This window comes from Rhinatrema bivittatum, chromosome 4 (assembly GCF_901001135.1).
Source record: "Rhinatrema bivittatum chromosome 4, aRhiBiv1.1, whole genome shotgun sequence".
Taxonomy (NCBI): Eukaryota; Metazoa; Chordata; class Amphibia; order Gymnophiona; family Rhinatrematidae; genus Rhinatrema; species Rhinatrema bivittatum.
Window position 1 is genome coordinate 107,424,525 of NC_042618.1, and position 19,850 is coordinate 107,444,374.

At 43.2% G+C, this 19,850-nt stretch overlaps 1 protein-coding gene across 1 annotated transcript in view; it reads left to right on the top strand.

The window, feature by feature from the left end:
• PLA2G4F (phospholipase A2 group IVF) overlaps nt 1-13,321 on the top strand; it is a 92,340-nt gene extending 79,019 nt beyond the window's left edge. Inside the window, exons 18-20 of the mRNA XM_029598635.1 lie at nt 112-278; nt 2,475-2,661; nt 11,743-13,321. Coding sequence (XP_029454495.1) covers nt 112-278; nt 2,475-2,661; nt 11,743-11,963 — 575 coding nt within the window. The 3' untranslated portion in view covers nt 11,964-13,321. The remainder of the gene's footprint in view (nt 1-111; nt 279-2,474; nt 2,662-11,742) is intronic.
• Nucleotides 13,322-19,850: the final 6,529 nt, after the last annotated feature.

Genomic DNA, 19,850 nt, shown 5'->3' on the forward strand with positions numbered 1-19,850 from the left:
ATATCTAGAAATGTACCCTTGGTGTTTGCTTTGTGACATTCCCTTTCTTCTTGGAACAGAATGGGGATAGATGAGTTGTACCTCAGTAACTTGTTTTTCTTGGTCCTGTAGGTCATCACCTCGATGCCTTCCCTAACCAACTGACCCCCATGGAGGAGAATTTGTACCTAGTAGACGGAGGGTTTTCTATCAATTCACCCTTCCCCTTGGTGCTCCAGCCAGAAAGAGATGTGGATGTCATTTTGTCATTCAACTATTCTTGGGAAGCTCCATTTGAGGTGAGCTACAAAAGGGTAAATTACCAGTCATACCTCCTATTAAGCAGAAGACCATGGGAAAACAGAATTGAGTGGCAGATGAGGGGTTCAAATCACAAAAGTACTTATAGTAGCCAGTGTCCCTCTTCAGTTCACTTTCTTTTCCCACTTCCCAGTGGATTCAAAGCTCCCCCTGTACTTCAGTCAGGCAGCATGATTTTCCAAATACTTAAGATTTCCTCAATAGAGAGCCCACACGAACACTGAGAGACTGAAGGTCACAGCAAGGGTATTAAATGCCTTGGGTGGAACTTAGCCATGCACCCTCCAACTCTCCACACCTCAGCAGTATCCTCCTCTGTCCCTCCCTGCATCAGAAACATCCTCTACTCTCTTCCCACTCTCCCCTGGAAGCAACATCCTCAGTTCTATTCCCCCTCCATCCTGCCTTACCCAAAAGCAGTAACACCCTCCGCTCCATTCTCTTGAGATCACTCCTCCTATTAGGGGTGCTCTGAGTACAACATTTTGCTGTCTCATTTGGAGCTAGGCCAGCAGGTCTCTGGAGCATGGGTGCTGAAAAAGGAGACAATAGCAGTAGCAGGCCTCAGAAAGATGACATGTGTCTTTCTCCTCCCCACCATGCCGCACTACTTTTGCTGTCTGCTTCCTTGTGCACAAGGAGAGCATTACATGCATTCCTTTACAGCATGTGTCCTGCTGCGGCTGTACATACTGCTTGATGCCAGGGAGTGAGTGGACAGAGGTAGGTTCCCCATCATCGGTTAAATCCATTGTTGCCTCTTTTGTCTTGGGCCACGGCAGGTGAGGCCGGTCCAATCCACTGTCTGGCCCGTTCAATGCCGGCTAAGCCTTGCCATCACTGCCCCCAAAGCTGGCACTCTAAGCAAGCTGCCTGCTCTGCCTAGTGCTTCCACAGACCCTGCTTCATTGACAGAAAAAGAAATTGCTTCAGTGTACAGTGTAAATAGGGTCGATCTTATATATTTGTCTTTCATAATTTTATAGCAAATAACCCTTTTGACCTGAATAAGGCAGAATGATGATTGCTTCTTTTATACATTTTGACGGTAACTTTGATATCTGTGCATGTGTATGCTTTTGCCAGCTCGCACCAAAGGGTGCGGCCATTATATAACATACGCACGTATATGTGCGCATGGTATAAAATAGGATGTATGCACGTACATGCACACACAATTTTATATGGACATGCATATGTGTGTGCAAATGCCGTAAGTAGACACGAGTGCCGACACAATTACCAGTTTCCCCAGTTCGTTCCCAGTTTACCAAGTAAGGGATAGGGTTTCCTAACCCCCCCCTAGTTAAATAGCCTTCCTTTTACCCGGTTAGCGCCAACCCTTAAAATCCCGCTGACTAGCCTAGCTTTTTTAAATTTATTACTTACATGCCATCCATAGCAGTAGTAAAGTTACACAGCAGGGGGCCCCGGCGTGCGCTTATGGACGTAAATACTTACACGTACATTTCATGTAAAAGTCCCAGAACACTCATTCCCTGCCCAGACCACACCCACACCCTGCCTCTTTTTTGCAACTTCTTATTTGTGCGCATACCAGGGCAGCTTTTAAAATCCACTCAACAAGTGCCGGTTGAACATACTCACGCATCTCACGATTTTGTCACGCACCAGGCTTTTAAAATTCACTAGAGATGTGCTTCGGGTAAATATTTTGTGTCTGGCTTCGTTTCGGGGGCCCCCTGCGGGAATTTCGTTTTTCCTGTGGTGTGGGGGTTTTTTTTCGGGGGCCCCGATTTTCAGGTTAGTGCCCACTATCGGGAGTTAGTGCACGCTAACTCCCATAGTGCGCACTAACAGGTTTTCAGTGCTCCATACCACCAACACAACACCAGGAGCTCTCCTGAGCCCTTGCACAGCTGCTAACTTCTGGCCATGCCATCCGAGAGATACCCTGACAGGCTGGTTGCATCATTCGAGTGGACCCCACCCTGGACTTCCCAGGGACCCAGTTGGCCCAGCATCAGTGCTGACTATGAGAACACATCCTCTTTGTCTCTCTTGTGAGAAATGTCCTTGGTATAGTCCTCACTTTCTTCCCTAACTTTCATAATGAGATAAAAAATGAGGCTGGTAACAGAAAAGGGTGTGTGTGTATTAGATCCTGTATTCTACTAATGAAAAATTGTGACTCTCTTGTTCTCTAATCACAGGTCCTAGAGCTGACCACAAGGTACTGTAAAGAGCGAGGCATCCCCTTCCCAAAAATCATTCTCACTAATGAAGATCAGAAGAAACCGAAGGAATGTTATATGTTTGTAGATGCTGAGAACCCAAAGGCTCCCATAGTGCTTCATTTCCCATTGGTAAACGACACCTTTCAGAAACACAAGTCACCAGGTAAGACTTGCTCACAAAGTTTCTGTGCATAACAGAGGTAACTTTTGAAAATTGCTACTTTTACATGCTTAAGTCATTTGAAAATTCATTCCATAGTGCTGAATTTTCAAAAGGTTTTATGCACATAAATGGGCTTTTGAAAATTCCTAATATATATCAAACTGCCTAATTTGTTCCTAACAATCAGGTTTAATTTACACACCCAGTTTATTATTTTAAATTGTTACCGTACTATGATGGCACACGAGTAATTTGTAATCTATACCACCCATATTTCTCTTTATCGTGCCCTTCTGTAAACCATTGTGATGGTATTTAACTTAACGACGGTATAGAAAAATTTTTAAGTAAAAAAATAAAATAAAATAAAATATATGCTACTTTTACACACATAACTCCTTTGAAAATTCACTACAAAGGGAAGATACAAAAGAAGCATTAAGGACAGAACTGGGCATTTCACACCAAATGATCCTCTTTGGGAAAATTTGGCTGAAAACCTATGCTTGTTAAAACTTAAGAACATAAGACCTGCCATACTTGATCAGACCAAAGGTCCATCAAGCCAAGTATATTGTTACCAACAGTGGCCCGTCCAGGGTAGATAGATTCCATGCTGCTTATCCTAGGGATTAGCAGTGGATTTCCCTAAGTCCATGTTAATAATTGTTTATGGACTTTTCCTCCAGAAACTTGTCCAAATCTTTTTTTAAACACAGCTACCCTAATAGCTTTCATCACATCCTCTGGAAACAAATTCCAGAGCTTAATTATGCATTGAGTAAAAAATGATTTTCTCTTATTAATTTTAAATGTATCACCTAGTAACATCATTGTGTATCCCCTAGTCTTTGTACTCTTTGAAAGCATAAACAACCGATTAACGTTTACTCGTTTTATAGACCTCTATAATATCTCCCCTCAGCCGTCTCTTCTCCAAACTGAAGAGTCCTAATTTCTTTAGCCTTTCTTCATAGGGGAATTGTTCCATCCCCTTTATCATTTTGTTGCCCTTCTCTGTATCTTTTCTAATTCTGTTATACCTTTTTTTGAGATGTGGTGACCAGACATGCACACAATACTCAAGATGAGGTCGCACCATGGAGCGATACAGAGGCATTATGATATTCTCTGTTTTATTCTTCATTCCTTTCCTAATAATTCCTAGCATTCTGTTTGCTTTCTTAACTGCTGCTGCACACTGAGCAAAAGATTTCAACATATCAACGATGACACCTAGATCCTTTTCTTGAATGGTGACTCCTAATTTGAATATTTGCAATGTGTAGTTATAATTTTAGTTATTCTTCCCTTTGCACTTGTCCACATTACATTTCATTTGCCATTTACATGCCCAGACTCCAGTTTTGCAAGGTCCTCTTCCATTTTCTTACAATCCTCTTGTGATTTAACATATTTGAATAATTTGGTATCATTTTAGACCTATTTCAAATAATTTGTAACCTATCATTAAAATCATCCTATGTACCTGAAGACTGGAAGATGGCCAATGTAACCCCTATATTTAAAAAGGGATCCAGGGGTGATCTGGGAAACTATAGACTGGTGAGCCTAATTTCAGTGCCAGAAAAATTGTTGAAACAGTTATAAAGAATAAAATCACAGAACATTTAGATAGATATGGTTTGATGGGACACAGCCAACAGGGGAAGGGAAGACTTGCCTCACAAATCTCCTACATTTTTTTTGAAGGGGTGAATAAACACGTGGACAAAAGCGATCTGGTAGATAAGGTGTATTTGGATTTTCAGAGGCTGACAATTTCAATGTATTATCCACTATGATGCCTAGATCTCTTTCCTGGGTGGTAACTCCTGAGATAGAACCTAACATTGTGTATCTACAGCATGGGTTATTTTTCCCTATATGCATCACCTTGCACTTGTCCACATTAAATTTCATCTGCCATTTGGATGCCCAGTCTTCCAGTCTCACAAGGTCTCCTGCAATGTATCACAATCCGCTTGTGATTTAACTACTCTGAATAATTTTGTGTCATCCATAAATTTGATCACCTCACTTGTCGTACCCCTTTCCAGATCATTTATAAATTTATTAAAAAGTACCGGTCTAAGTACAGAACCCTGAGGCACTCCACTGTTTACCCTTTTCCACTGAGAAAACTGACCATTTAATCCTATTCTCTGTTTCCTGTCTTTTAACCAGTTCCCAATTCACAATAGGACACTGCCCCCTACCCCATGATGTTTTAATTTCTTAAGAAGTCTCTCATGAGAAACTTTGTCAAATGCTTTCTAAAAATCCAGATACACTGTATCAACTGGCTCACCTTTATCCACATGTTTATTTATGCCTGCAAAAAATGTAGCAGATTGGTGAGGCAAGACTTCCCTTCGCTAAATCCATGTTAGCTTTGTCCCATTAAACAATACTTATCTATATATTCAGCATTTTTGTTCTTTATGATAGCTTCTACCATTTTGCCTGGCTCACATATCAGTCTCATTGATCTGTAGTTTCTTATGATTTCTGTTCCATTCCCCTTATCATTTTGACCAAACAAGTTCATATTCAGGCAGCGTTGTTAGCATGAATCTTCATCAGCTGTAATACTCCAACCATGTTATCTAATTGTTTCTTCCACAGTTATTGATTCCAAGTTTCGTTCCCTGTTCAATGTAATGCAGACTTGTGCAAAATTTGTTTGAATGTAAACCGAGGTGATTTGTAACTTGTTACATGAATATCGGTATATAAAAATGCCAAATAAATAAATAAATAAATAATTATCACCCCTTGAGCCCTTTTTAAAAATTGACAACCCTTCAGTCTTCAGATACCCTAGACAATTTTAATGATAGTTTACAAATTACTAATAGAAGCTCCACAATTTCATTTTTCAGTTCTTTCAGCCCTCTGGGATGTATACCATCTGGTCAGGTGATTTGTTACTCTTTAGTTTGTCAATTTGCTCTAGTACATCCTCTTTAGTCTTTCCTCATAGGAGAGCTGTTCCATTCCCCTTATCATTTTGGTCGCCCTTCTCTGTACCTTCTCCATCGCAACTATATCTTTTTTGAGATGTGGCGACCAGAATTGCACACAGTACTCAAGGTGCGGTCTCACCATGGAGCGATATAGAGGCATTATGACATTTTCCGTTTTATTCCCCATTCCCTTTCTAATAATTCCCAACATTCTGTTTGCTTTTTTGACTGCTGCAGCACACTGAGCCTGGATAGATAAAATGGGCAGTCATAGACTGTACTTTGATTAAGAAGTCACTATGGGAAGAAAGGGCGGCTCAAGGAAATCTACTGCCTGAGGCGAGGGAAGAGATGGCACTCCCCTGCCCTCTCGCCCCCCGAAGCTTGGCACAGGTCAATGATTTGAAATGCTGGGGAAGTGGGCAGGCAGGGATCAAGAGTTCCCCGAGATGTGGCAGATAAGAGTGTCAGTGATATTTCTAAGAAGCTAGCAATGCTGTCCCACTCTTCGGATCCCTACCGTCTGCTTCCCACCCTTCCCCAGTATTTGCAGCCTGGGGAAGTGGAAGATGGGTGACTGGTAAGGGTCTATGCATGGCACATTCTTTTAGGACCAGTGCAAGGGTATTAGGTGCTCAGCGAACCTTACATCCTTACGCTTCCCCATTCCCCCAGCGCTCACCACACACAATTAAAATTATGCATGAATAACAGATTTTACCTAAAAAAAGGACATTCAAAGTACAGTCTTCTGATGTAAAAATATCACTTACAACGATATTTACATGCAATGCTGTGATGCCAGTGAGAAAACCCTGCAAAAAAGACACTTGGAGTCCATATGGTATTAGGCATGTTGTAAAGTGTGTTGGGTTTGAGCTTAGCCCTAAAAAAAGACATGAATAAACTGAACTACAATATAGTAAACCTCCACTACTAAAACTGCACTAACTCTCAGCACTCAAAAAGAAAAATCCTACCCTTGAAAATGCAACACTGCAAATATTACTTCAGGTTCTAAAATACCAATACACCCCCTATTAAGAAAACAGAACAAGACAGGGTATACAATAGCAGAATACCTTACTTCTGTCACACACCAGAAGACAAATACAGCATAATGGCCACAGATTTGTTTTTTGCATATGGGTTTCAACCTTACATCTTCCTCAGTGAAGGCCAAAGCACAGAATTCCTTTAGTCTCTCTGCTATGGCTTTGTCATCTCTATGTGCTCCTTTTACCCTTGATGGTCCAACTGACTCCCTTTTTACTTTGAATATACCTGGAAAAGTTTTTTATTATGAGTTTTTGCTTCCACAGAAAGCTTCTTTTCAAATTCTCTCTTTGCCTTCCTTATCAATGCTTTGCATCTGATTTGCCAGTGCTTATGCTGTTTCCTGTTTTCTTCATTTGGACCCCTTTTCCATTTCCTAAAAGATGTTCTTTTAGCTATTATAACCTCTCTCACCTCACCTTTTAACCTTTCTGGTAGTTGTTTAGCTTTCCTTCCGCCTTTTATAATGTGTGGAATACATCTGGTTTGGGTTTCCAAGATGGTATTTATAAACAACGTCCATACCTGATGTAAACTCTTAACCTTTCAGTTTTTTCCTAACCATTTTCCTCATTTTAACAGTCACCTTTTAAATGCTGTTGCAGCAGATTTCTTTAGTATCCTCCCTTCAGTTATTAAGTCAAACTTGATCATGTTGTGATCACTATTGTCAAGTGGCACCAACACTATTACCTCTTGCACCAAATCCTGTGTTCCATAAGGACTAGGCCTAAAATAGTTTCCCCTCTTGTTGGTTCTTGTACTAGCTGCTCCATGAAGCAGTCATTTATTTCATCCAAGAACTTTACCTCTCTAGCATGTCTTGATGTGACATTCACCCAGTCAGTACTGGGGTAAATAAAATCCCCCATTATTACTGTGCTGCTGATTTTGTTAGCTTCCTTAATTTCTTTAAGCATTTCATTATCTGTTACTTCATTCTGACCAGGCGGATGGGAATACACCACCACTGCTATTTTATTCACCTTTTCACCTGGATTTTCTATCCATAAGGATTCAACATTGCATTTTGATTCCTGAAGATCCTGTTTAACTCAATGCTCTCTTTAACATATAGTGCCACCTCTCCACCCATTTGATCTATCCTATCATTTTGATATAATTTGTACCCTGGTATCAATGTTCCATTGATTATCCTCCTTCCACCAGATCTCAGAGATGCCAATTATATTTACCTCTTCATCCAATGCTATACACTGATTCTCCCATCTTATTTTTTAGACTTCTAGCAATTGTATACAGACATTTCAAAATATGTTTTTTGTTTGTATTAACAATCTGCTTATCAATTGACAGGGGTAATTTGAAATCTTTGTGCTCTGTCTGCTCTTTACTTAAAGGCACATGGTCCACTTTAGCATTTATTGCATCCTACCTACTGGGATGCCCTAATTTCCCTGTTTTCTTGGATACATCATTCCGAACCACGCGCTTCTGAGCGACTGTCTGCTTTTCCCCATCAACTAGTTTAAAAGCTGCGCTATCTCCTTTTTAAAGGTTAGTGCCAGCAGCCTGGTTCCACTCTGGTTAAGGTGAAGCCCATCCTTTTGGAAAAGGCCCCCTCTTCCCCAAAATGATGCCCAATTCCTAAAAAAATCTAAAACCCTCTTCCCTGCACCATCGTCTCATCCATGCACTAAGACTCTGCAGCTCTGCCTGCTTCTGGGGTCCTGCATGTGGAACAAAAAGCATTTCAGAGAATGCTACCCTGGAGGTTCTGGATTTCAACTTTCTAGCTAAAATCCTAAATTTGGCTTCTAGAACCTCCCTCCTGCACTTTCCTATGTCATTGGTACCCACATATACCAAGACAGCTTGTTCCTCCCCAGCGTTATCTAAAATTCTATCTACGTGACACGTGAGGCCTGCCAACTTCACACCAGGCAGACAAGCTACTAAGCGATTCCATTGTCCACCAGCCACCCAATTATCGAGCTACCTAATAATCGAATCACCAATTACAACAGCCATCCTAACCCTTCCCCTTCAGGGCACGTGCCCCTGGAGACCCATCCTCTATGCGAGAGGATACTACATCACCTTGAGAGCAGATCCAAGCTACAGGATTGTTTCCTGCCTCATCAAGGTAATGCTGTCCTTCCAGGTGACCTTTCTCCTCCAAGGCAGCACAGGGGAGGCCAGATTGGAGGTGGGACTGCTCTACCATGTCTCAACATTTATTTCATTTATGCATTGATTGACTTAGCAGCGGTACTACCTTAAAGATAATAAACTGAAGAATGAGTAATAAGTAAGCAGAGATTTTAAGTATCTTAAGACAACTCACTGACCATTATGTGAAAATGTTGCATTCGATCTGATTTACTACAAACCTGCTATCCTAGACCTTTAGTTAATATGTATTAGAAAATCGTAGTAGATTTATATTGATCCCTGTTGTGTTGATCTATAATATGAATGTTACTTTTGTAAATTGCTGTGATCTTCATTTGGAACGACGGTGTATATAAAATGTCAGAATAAAATAAATAAATAAATACTGCCTTCAATCTTCAAATAACACGTTGTCGCATGCAAATCCCTAACCTAATTCTGACTTCAGTAGAGGTTTTAATTGCCCTCACAGTAGGGGTTCTGATAACCTTTTCAGTCTTGGTCTGACTTTCACCGGGCTGCTGGGTCATGCTGCACTTCATTTCAGTGGCAGCAGGTGCTTCCTTCCCCACTCCTGGAAGGGGTGGAGGGGTTCATTAACAATTAAGCATTCACATCTTTTTCTAAGCTAATAATCCTAACAGTTATGGAGGAACCTTTTCAAAGCTGGTATTTAACTGGGTGATTTGACCTGTCTACAATTGCCTTCCTCAACATGGCTAACAGTCTCGGCCGGATTTTAAAAGGCCTGTGCATGTAAAACTGGGGGTTTACACATGTGGCTGGGCCTTGCTCACACTGGGCCGGATTTTAAAAGGCCTGTGCATGTAAAAGTGGGGGGTTTACACATGTGGCTGGGCCTTGCTCACACTGGGCTGGAGTTTCAAAGCTCTACGTGCGTAAATCGGCTTATGTGCCCCGGGCCTCTTTTATAAAGGTCTGGCGACGCGCGTAGAGCCCCAGGACGTGTCTAAGTCCCGGGGCTTTACTAAAGGGGCGGGGGCAGGGCTGGAGGATCGCGGGCCGGCAGGCTGCTGGTGCGCGCCACCTGTGTGTGCCTCCAGGCAGGTGCAAAAGGTATTAAAAGAATTTGGGGGGGGGGGGTTTAGAGTAGGGCTGGGGGGGAAAGGTGAGGGAAGGGGTGGGAAGCTTAGGTTAGGGGGAAGGGAATGGGGGAAGCCTGCGGGTGTCGGCGTGCGCAAGGTGCACTAGTGTGCACCTTGCGCACGCCGACCCCCGATTTTATAACATGCTTGTGCATGTTATAAAATTGGGCGTACTTTTCAAAATCTACCCCACTGCGCGCATTTTAACATGGGCCCGGCCATGCATGTAAACCCCGGTATGTGCACAAGTCCTGGGCCTCTCCGAAGGGGCGGGCTGGGGGGTGGGCCGGGATAGCGCTATTGTAAGCTGTCCCAACGACTCGCACGCCGGCCAGCTGCCGGCGTGTGCAACTTACTTCAGCTCCGACAGTGAAGTAAGTTGCAAAATCAAAAAAAATAGGATAGATAGGAAGGGTTTAGGGGGTGGGGAGGAGAGGAGAGGAGAAGGAAAGAGGGAAGGAGTTTAGGTAGGGGGGTTAGGGAAGTTCCCTCCCAGTCCACTCGTCAATTGGAGCAGACTGGGAGGGAACGGGGGAAGGCCCGATTTTGTCGCTGTGCGTAATTTGCAAAAATTCACACCCCCCCCCTTGTGCACACCACCTGCAAATGCGCACGCAGATTGTAAAATCCAGCATACATGCACATGCGGCCACCCAATTTTATAACATGTGCGTGCCAACGCATGCATGTTATAAAATCTGCGCGTCCATGTGTGCGCGCCGGGAACCACGTGCACAAGGGCACACGTGCGTATCTTTTAAAATCTACCCCTATGTGAGGGCTTCCACAATGCACCTACTTTTAGCCAGATTACAAGGAGGCAATCCTGAGGGCAGGTTTAAGTCAGAGGAGGAAAACAATGCACATAGATTTAATTTTCTAAATTTCGCAAGTTGTTTTGCACTCATTTTTTGCAGCCTACAAAAAAAAGCATGCACAAAAGTACGTGGGAATTTTTACTATGCAGGTAGTTCTCCTTAGAGAATGTGCTGCAAGTCATGTGGGCGCTTGATACCTGTTCACATTAGTAATAATGCAGGCTATTCAAAATGATCTCCTTGAGTGGGGGACATTTGCAAAGTATGCAGGCAGCATAAAGAATCTCCATGGCACCAGCAGCTGCAGTATTTTCGAAGAAAAACTCCACAAAGAGTTTCCTTTTGAAAATTGTCTTGCAGACCCACAGGTACAAAATACTCTCCTGATATCTCTGTTGGCGTTGACAATTTTCTATAGCAAAGGTTCTCACCAGAGGGTCCAGACTCCGTAGGAGTCAATGAAAGTATTTCGGGTTCCACCAAATTTAACTAAAACTAACACAAATAAAACAGAAACGTGTATGTTTAATTGTTTAGCTAAGTTATATAAAGAAATTATACTTATGTTGTAGTAACTGGAATGGCAGGCTAAGGAAATTTTACAACAGGAGACTGGGGCCTTAGAAGCAAAAAGGTTGAGCACCCCTGGTCTAAAGGACTTCCCAGGCAGCAGAAATATCTGTGGTGTAGCCATGAGTATATGAAGTTTGCAGCATTATCCATACAGCAGTGAGAGTTAATGGCCCATGTTTGACCACATGAAGTCTCTGAGGTTTTCATAATGTAAGCACTTTTGCCTTTGAAGTCTATAGTCATTTCCAGCTGCAACTTGGTCACCTTAGATGTGAACTCTCTGGTATCACCCAAAGCAGCAGTGAGAGTTAGTGCTCTAGCTTTTATTGTATGACATTCATTATCAGTTCTCCCCTTAGGTACCAGGTGGTGAATTTGGGGGAGGATGAGATTTTGAGTCACTGCATTCTTTTCTGTCCACAGGAGTAGAGCTGCAAACAGAAGAGGAGAAGTCTTTTAGAAATTTTGTGATTGCTGGAAGGGATTCTCCTTATCGTACTAGGAATTTCACCTACGAGCCCTACCACTTTGACAGACTGGTGGAAGTGAGCCGCTACAATGTTCTCAACAACAAAGAAACCATCTTGAACGCCCTCAATTTGGCCCTGACCAGGCGAAAACTCAAACAAAAGAACATAAACTGAGCTATACTTTCTGGTAGAGACACCAGCAACTGACTGCAGGGCACCAAAGGCATAAAGGATTCATGCAAAACCATTGAACATCTTCTACATAAATAGGCAACCAGCCAAACCAACTTAGCCATGCTGGCTTCCCAGCCTATTTGGAAGGCAGATGCAAAAAGCACCAATATTTGTGTACAAAGAATGGAAGTAAACCATGTGATTGAAAACTTAACCCGCTCCCCCCCCCCCCCCCTTACATACCTTTTCCATCCATGGCGTCTTGTGCAACACTAATTCCAAACAAATTGCATAAACTCTTGTCTTCAATTTTAGAATCTGTGAGCAGGAGAGTGGGTAGTTTCATAGATCAGAAGAAGACCACAGGTCCATAGTGCCTAATCTTCTAACAGCTTTCACTTTGTTATAAGCCAAAAGCAGGCCAAAAATATTCTTCTGCAACCAATTCTCCAGCACAATGGAAAAAAAATCTTTCCTGGCTTCAAACATGATCAGGTTAAATTCCTGGATCACAACCTCTTTCCTTGTGGTCTAAACTCTGCCTCAGTTTTTACCTCCAACCCTTCTTCCAGAAGTCCCATGCATCCACCTTTCATGAAGCAAAATTTTCTGATGTTATGCTTCAGCCTGCCCCTTTAGCTATTCAAAATGTGTTACTAACCACTGCCCTGACTCAAAAAGAGTCATTTTTTAGTGCTTCATATCATGACCTTTTGTTTTAGAGTAGAGGTGGGCAAACTCTGGCCCACAGGCCAAAACTGGTTCACGGGACAATTTATCTGACCTCATCAATTTTTAAAAATAAAGTATGGTAATAGGAAGGGATGTGCATTTGTTTGCATTAATTTTCAGAGTTTATGTAAGTAAATGCCGTTTTAAATGCATAAAATTGGATTTTATGCATGTAAATTTACTTGCATGTATAATCTCTGAAAATGAATGCAAACAAATGCACATCCCTATCTATACCATACTTTATTTTAACTCTTTTAATATGAATGTTTATTTTGTAATCTGTCTGGTATATAATGACTTTGGATGAGATGGAATGTACAATTTTTAAACAAATAAGCAGATAAATAAAAATATAAATAAAATTAATGAACTGAACCAAAATATAAGAAAAGTCTGAAACAAATGGATGAACAGTGCATATTCCTCATAATAGATTTACTAGTCTACAGACACTGAAGCTCTGCATGGGTCCTTGCCAATGTCATCAGCAAAGGCCCGGACATCACTCATGCCCCTCTACATCATGACATTTCAAGCCTTTGATAACGTCAGCAGGGACGCATGTGGCACCACAGCATCCTTCCTCTGTGTTCTTAATGCAATAAATGCTTTCATAACAGTGATTTGTCACTACGATCTTTAGAAAACCTACTGCTTGTAATAATTTATTTTGTACAATTGTTGTTGTTTCAATATTTTGAAACTGAACTTACCTGTTAGTTTTTTTTAATTATGCAAATTATGTTCCATCACCAGTGAATATATTGCACAAGCAGAACCATTTCAGAGGCTCCCAACCCATGATTATCCAGCAGCAAGTGTTAAAGCAGTTTTTCAAGGGGTACTTTATTCAGATTGTTTGATTATCATCCCCTCATCTGACCCTAAAAGGATCTTGACTAATGTGCAATGTTCCTTTCTCACACCTTTCTTCAAACTCGGGACACATTGTTAAGAAGCGTTGAGAAGTTTTGAAGAAGCATCATGGAGACTCAGTATATGCAAATTTTTCTCCAGCATGTTATTGTGGATATCCTGAAAATCCGACTGCCTGTGGGATCCCCAGGACAGGTTTGGGAATCCCTGACATAACTGCTTCAGCTCTTTAGTGTCTAGGGTTGCCAGCTGTACAGATTTTTTCTGGACATTACTAAATTTTTGTTTCATGTCCAGAAGATTTTAGGAGGAATAAAATGTCCAGAATTTGTCCAGAGTTTAGCCCTTCTGCTCCAGAACTGCAGCATCTGATCTCATTCCCTGCTGCAAATGAATAAATAAGCAAATTAGTGCTTCTGCCTGCCATGCATCACAGCTTCCTCAGCCAGCCGGCCAATCCGAATGCAAGATACTGCAGGGGTGGCTCAGGATTGGCTGGCTGCCTGAGAGAACTGCATATGCACTGCAACCAAGCGCTGGCAGCTGCATCTTGAAGAAAGTCTCCCCTGTTTACTGCTGGTGCTGCCATGTGCCAGTGGGATCTCAGACCGACCTGACAGCTGCTGCTTTTCCTCCCTCCCCCCAGCACTACATGGTAAGCGGTCAAGCCAAGTGCAGTGGCAGCTGTGACCCACCCCAGGGTGGGGGAAAATTTTACTAAGTCCTCCGCCTGCTGCTACTACTGTTCACCTGAAGTTGGGACGAGCTCTGTGGGGGAGAAGAGAGACAGTGTTGTGATCTAGTCTGGGGGGAAGGGAGAGCAATAAGAGTGTTGGGGTTTAGCCTGAGAAGGGAGGGAGAAGGAGAATAATAAATACTGAGGTTCAACCTGGTGGGAAGGGAGAGAGGGCAGGAGTTGGACATGGGGAGGGGAAGGAGGTGCTGGTTGGGATTGTAGAGATGGATTTCTGAGAGGTAAGGGTTAGGGCAGGGGAAGAGAGAACATAAAACTTGCCTTACTAGGTTAGATCAAAGGTCCATCAAGACCAGTATCCTGTTTCCAGCAGTGGCCAATCCAGGTCACAAGTACTTGGCAGGATTCCAAGGGGTAGATAGATTCCATGTTGCTTATCCCAGGAAATCCACTGCTGAGGTGATGTGGGGAGGAGGGCTGGGGTAGAAGGGATACTGGTGTTGGGTGGAGGAAGGAAACAGAGCAGGGTAAAGTTAGCACAAAAGGATAAGGTGCTGTGCCCATACTTGGGAACTCTCTGGAATTGGTCCAGAGATTCCAGAATTCTGATGGAATTTCCAGGTCTCCAAGCCAAACCCGCCAAACTCCAAATACTGCAAAGAACCTGTGCGAGCCCCAAAGAGGAAATCATCTGGGCCTGTTTAGGAACAAATAAGGAGTGTTGGTTACATGGGTGGGTGGGAAGAATGAAGAATTCCATTGGCCAAAAAAAAGTGGTGAGGAAGTGTGAGCCCATGGAGCCAGGTGCAAAGGGAACATCAGCTCGCTTAGCTGAAGAAGGAGGAGGAAATCTATCTGCTGTGGGGGCCAAAGGAGGAAGCTGCTGCAGCTGGTGGGTTCAGGCCAGGAGAGAAAGAATGAGGGAGTGTGTGTGTGTGACTGTCTGTGAACAGGAAGTGAGTGACTGTGTGTGAATGGGAGTATGTGACTGTGTGTGTGAGTGGGCATATGTGTGTGTGAGAATGAGCATGTATGTATATGAGAGAGAGTGACAGTGAACATGTGAATGTGTGTTTATGAAAAAGGAGGAAGTTTGTGTGCATACTGCCTGAACCTGCCCCCCCACTAATCAATGAAAATCTCAGAGTGATTTGACATCAAAGTTCCCAGGTATGGCCTCTTCATAGTTCTTGAGGGAAGAGGAGGGAAGGCGTGTTGGGGCCACCAAAGTTCCCCTTGTTTTTATTGGAGCCATGTTGTAGCCACAAGTGGACCTAGGCAGGCCATATCCCACAAACTCTGGACTCAGGCCCACCCTGTCAGGTCTGCCCAACACCAGAAGAAGAGGCCTGCAGAATGGCTGCCACAGGATGCCATCTCACAGTGGCTGAAGAAGGAGGGGTCAAACATGGGGCTTTATCCTGTGACGGCTGTGTGTGTGTGTGAATGTGTGAGTGAAAACTTGTTTGTGGGAACCTGAGAGAATGAGTGCCTGTGTGTGTGTGAGAGCCTGTATGTGTGTAGGAGCCTGTGAGTGAGGGAGCCTGTGTGTGAGCGAAGAGCAAGCATGAGAGAGTGAAAGCCTGTGTGAGTGTGTGTTTGTGTATGGGAGTTGTGAGAGCGATAGCCTGTGTGTGGGAGCATGTGAGAGAGTGTTCTTGTGGGGTTTATTTCATCTGCCAATTTATTTGTGTTTGTCAGCCATTCTGTTGTTGCGGATACACAGTCTTTGTGGTCAAAGGGGTAGATTTTAAAAGTCCTACTGGATTTACGCATGCAGGGCACTCGCACGCCTATTTTGCATAGGCTACCGGCGCACGCAAAGCCCCGGAACGCGCGTAAGTCCTGGGGCTTCGTAAAAGGGGCGGGAGGGGCATGCCCGGGGGTGTGTCGGCAGTCCGGGGGTGTGTCCGGGGGCGTGTCAGTGTGCGGTCCAAAGCGGCTCTAGGGGCGTGGTGACGGTTCGGGAGCGGGCCGGGAGGGTGGTCCCGAGTTCCCTGACACTGCAGCCTGTGTGGGGGATGGCGAGGCGGCGCACGCAAGTTATGCCTGCCTCAGGCACAACAAAGGTAGGGGGGGATTTAGGTAGGACTGGGGGGTGGGTTAGATAGGGGAAGGGAGGGGAAGGTGGAGGGACGTGGAAGGAAAGTTCCCTCCGAGGCCGCTCCGATTCCGCGGCTTTCATATGTGGTTGCTTTCGTCATCTATCTATTGTGTCCTCCAACGCATATTACAGGGAAATGCAGTTTAAATTCCTATGGAAGGCCTATATTCCCCCTGCTAGAGCAGTCTACTACCAAATTGTTTCAACGGGTGTTTGTGGGAAATGCCGGGCAGTTGAGGGTACTCTGCTACATATGTTCTGGGATTGTTCACTGGTGCGGAAATTTTGGTTACGAGTGATTCAATATCTTTCAAACCTTTTGGATGTTGTTCTTCCTTGTTCTTTCTGTATGCTATTGTTTGGCCAAGTTCCTGTCGACCTCGTTCGGGGTCAGGGGCTGCGTTTGCTGCTGAGAAAAGGCTTCGCGGTGGGGAAGAAGATCATCCTCTGCAGTTGGAAGTCTGCTGATCCCCCGTCGTATTGGCACTGGAGAAATCAATTTCATCACTTGATGCTGATGGATAAACAGTGGGCCACCACATCTTTTCAGCGAAATCGTTGTTTTCCACAAACATGGGACTCTTATATTCAATCTTTACCTCATCGGATTCGAAGCCACATTTTGAATGCTTAAGGCATTAGACTTCTTGGTGCACTGAATAGAAATGGGAGGTTACCTGGACTATTGGTGGAAGCTGGAGGGCTGGCCCGAGGGAGGGGTGGCAGATGACTGTCTCTTGTTTGCTGTATGAGGGGGAGGATTCTGTTCTATGGTGTTTGCAAACATGTTAGTTCCTCTCTAGCTGTTTTGCCGGTTTGCTGCCATGCCCATTACTATCTGTACTGTTATTGTTGAAAACAATAAAAACCGTTTTGCAAAAAAAAAAAAAAAAATCCCGCGTACTCTTGTTCGCGCCTGGTGTGCGAACAAGAGTACGCGCTCGCGCTAATTTATAAAATCCGGCCCCTTGTGCGCGCCGAGCCACGCTGCCTTCCCCCGTTCCCTATCAGGCACTCCAAAATCAGAGCTGCCTCGAAGGGAACTTCCCTTCCCCCTAACCTAACCTTCCCACCCCTTCCCCTAACCTTTCCCTCCCCAGCCCTACTCTAACCCCCCTCCCCCAAATTGTTATCTTACTTTTTGCGCCTGCCTCTGGGCAGGCACAACTTGTGTGCACCGGCAGCCTGCCGGCACACGATCCTTCGAAACAGCAGCAATGGCCGCTGTGTTAAGAGGCCTCTGGCACTGCCCATGGACCACCACGCCATACCTCTGGACCAGCCCTTTAGCAAAGCCCTGTGACTTACACACATCGCCGGGCCTTTTGAAAATAAGCCCAGCACGCGTAACCCCCCCGCCCACGTGCATAAATCCTCTGGATTTACGTGTGTAGGGCTTTTAAAATCCGGTCCAAAGCGTTTAGCAGTGGTGTGATTTTGTTTTGCTGAGGTGACACCAGAATTTGAATATTTTTTTGAATTGTCCTAGTTTTGTTCTGCACCTTCTTATGATTATTGCTTTTTTCTTGCAGTTATGATGATCTCTGCCTTACTGGAGAGAGGATATTGATAATTGTTGTATTACATGATTGAAGAGGTCTGATGTTTATTATGTGTTCTTTGCTTTTTACATGATATTCTTCTTGTGTATTTATAAACTGCAATAACTATAAAAAATACTTATTAATCTGTATTAATTTATTTTAATGTTGGTAAGTGCTTGAAATAATTCAGTTAAAATATTTTAAAGTTTCACGCCTGTTGCATGACGGCTGTTGCAGACTACTTAGCGTGCATCCGACAATGTGTTTCTAAGTCATTAATTAGTGTTAAGAATACAACTAGTAGGGCTCAACCTGTATGCCTACTACCAAGTCATATTAAAAAAATCAGTTCTGGCTATGCCCCTGTGTGAGATGGGATGATGTTGTTTTTGGGCTCAATGGGCTCTCTCCTTTCCCTATCATCCCATCCATCCCCCATTTTCTTGTGCGCTGAAGCAAACTGGCATGCACTAAAGGGGCACAGCATCTGTGTGAGCGAGCCAGAAAGGAGGGCATGTGAGACATAGGAAAGTGGTGGGTGAATGAGTCAGTGTGTGAGAGAGTGAGTTTGTGAGATGAAATGAAGGAAATCAGTGGGTGTGAGAAAGTGTGACAGAATATGAGAGTGACCATGTGGGAGACAGACTGAGTGTGTGTGAGCATAAGTGATAGCAGGAATGTCTCCTTGACAGACTGTGCATCTGAGACACTGTTCTACTGCCTTTTTTTTACTTATTTTCATATTCTCTCTCTCTGTATATATATATAGAGAGAGAGAGAGAGAGAGCGAGAGAGAATTCTAATTTTAATTAGGTTGTAATGAAATTGATGTTTCCCTGATGGTAAGGGTGAAAATTGTTATTGGTATTTTTATATTTGGGACCACTTGATTGTACCTTGATTTGTGCAAACCTTTCTAGTGATAAGGCAAGTAGTGAAAGTTTAAAATAAATAAATAATAGTCCTGGGCAAGGACACCAACACAAATTTTACTTCCCACCTCCAAGTGTTCAGAATTTTCACAGTTGAAAGTTGGCAACCCTTTTAGTGTCCCAATGATATTTTTTATATTATGTAGTGAGGATGCTAAAGTATATTTACTCAGTCTCACTTTATAGTCCCCCTTAATCACACCTTCCTCTTTCATTCTGGGTTAATATATGATTTTAGACTGTTCTATGTCCTGAAAATGCACAGAAGTGAGAGGTGGATCACCTGTAATTGGAGGAAGGACAGAGAGAGACTGAATAAAAAATCCTGTTCATTGTGTAATGAGTATTATCTTTAGAATTCACAACAATTTCTAAACAGAACCCAAGCAAAATTAGAAACTGGAATCTCCTCACACTGGCATGCAGTCCAATTATAATTCACCATATGTAATTCTAGCAAAGAGAAAAACATTTAATACTTGAAACAATAACAGAAGCTTAGAAGGATTAAGATGATTATTTCCCCATGCTGATGACACATTCATACCAACATGCTATGCAATAAAAATGACACATGATCAGGTGCAAGAGCAGGATTTGCATCTTTTAAGTGGTAAACTTTGAAAGCATGGATGAAGAGCATGTCTTTGATGACATTTCCTGATTTATGTATTCTTAAGATGTTGAAATCCACATGATCTGGTCTTTGCTTTCATTAGAGATCAAGGAGATGTTACAATCCATAATAATACCTAAATCTCAGGCTTTATGTTCAAGTAAGACTGGGAGTTTACTAATGGACATAAGGTCAGAAAATAATGGAGGTTCGGAATGGCAGGAAGAGTTAGGTTACGCTTCGGCTCTAGATATGCAAGGCTACTCAAACCAAGACCATGGAGCAGTAAGAAATTAGAGGCACAATAGAACCCTTGAGGAAACATATAGTAAGTCTATATATCAGTCTTATACAAAGGTAATGCTTAAGATTAATGAGCTCTCAGA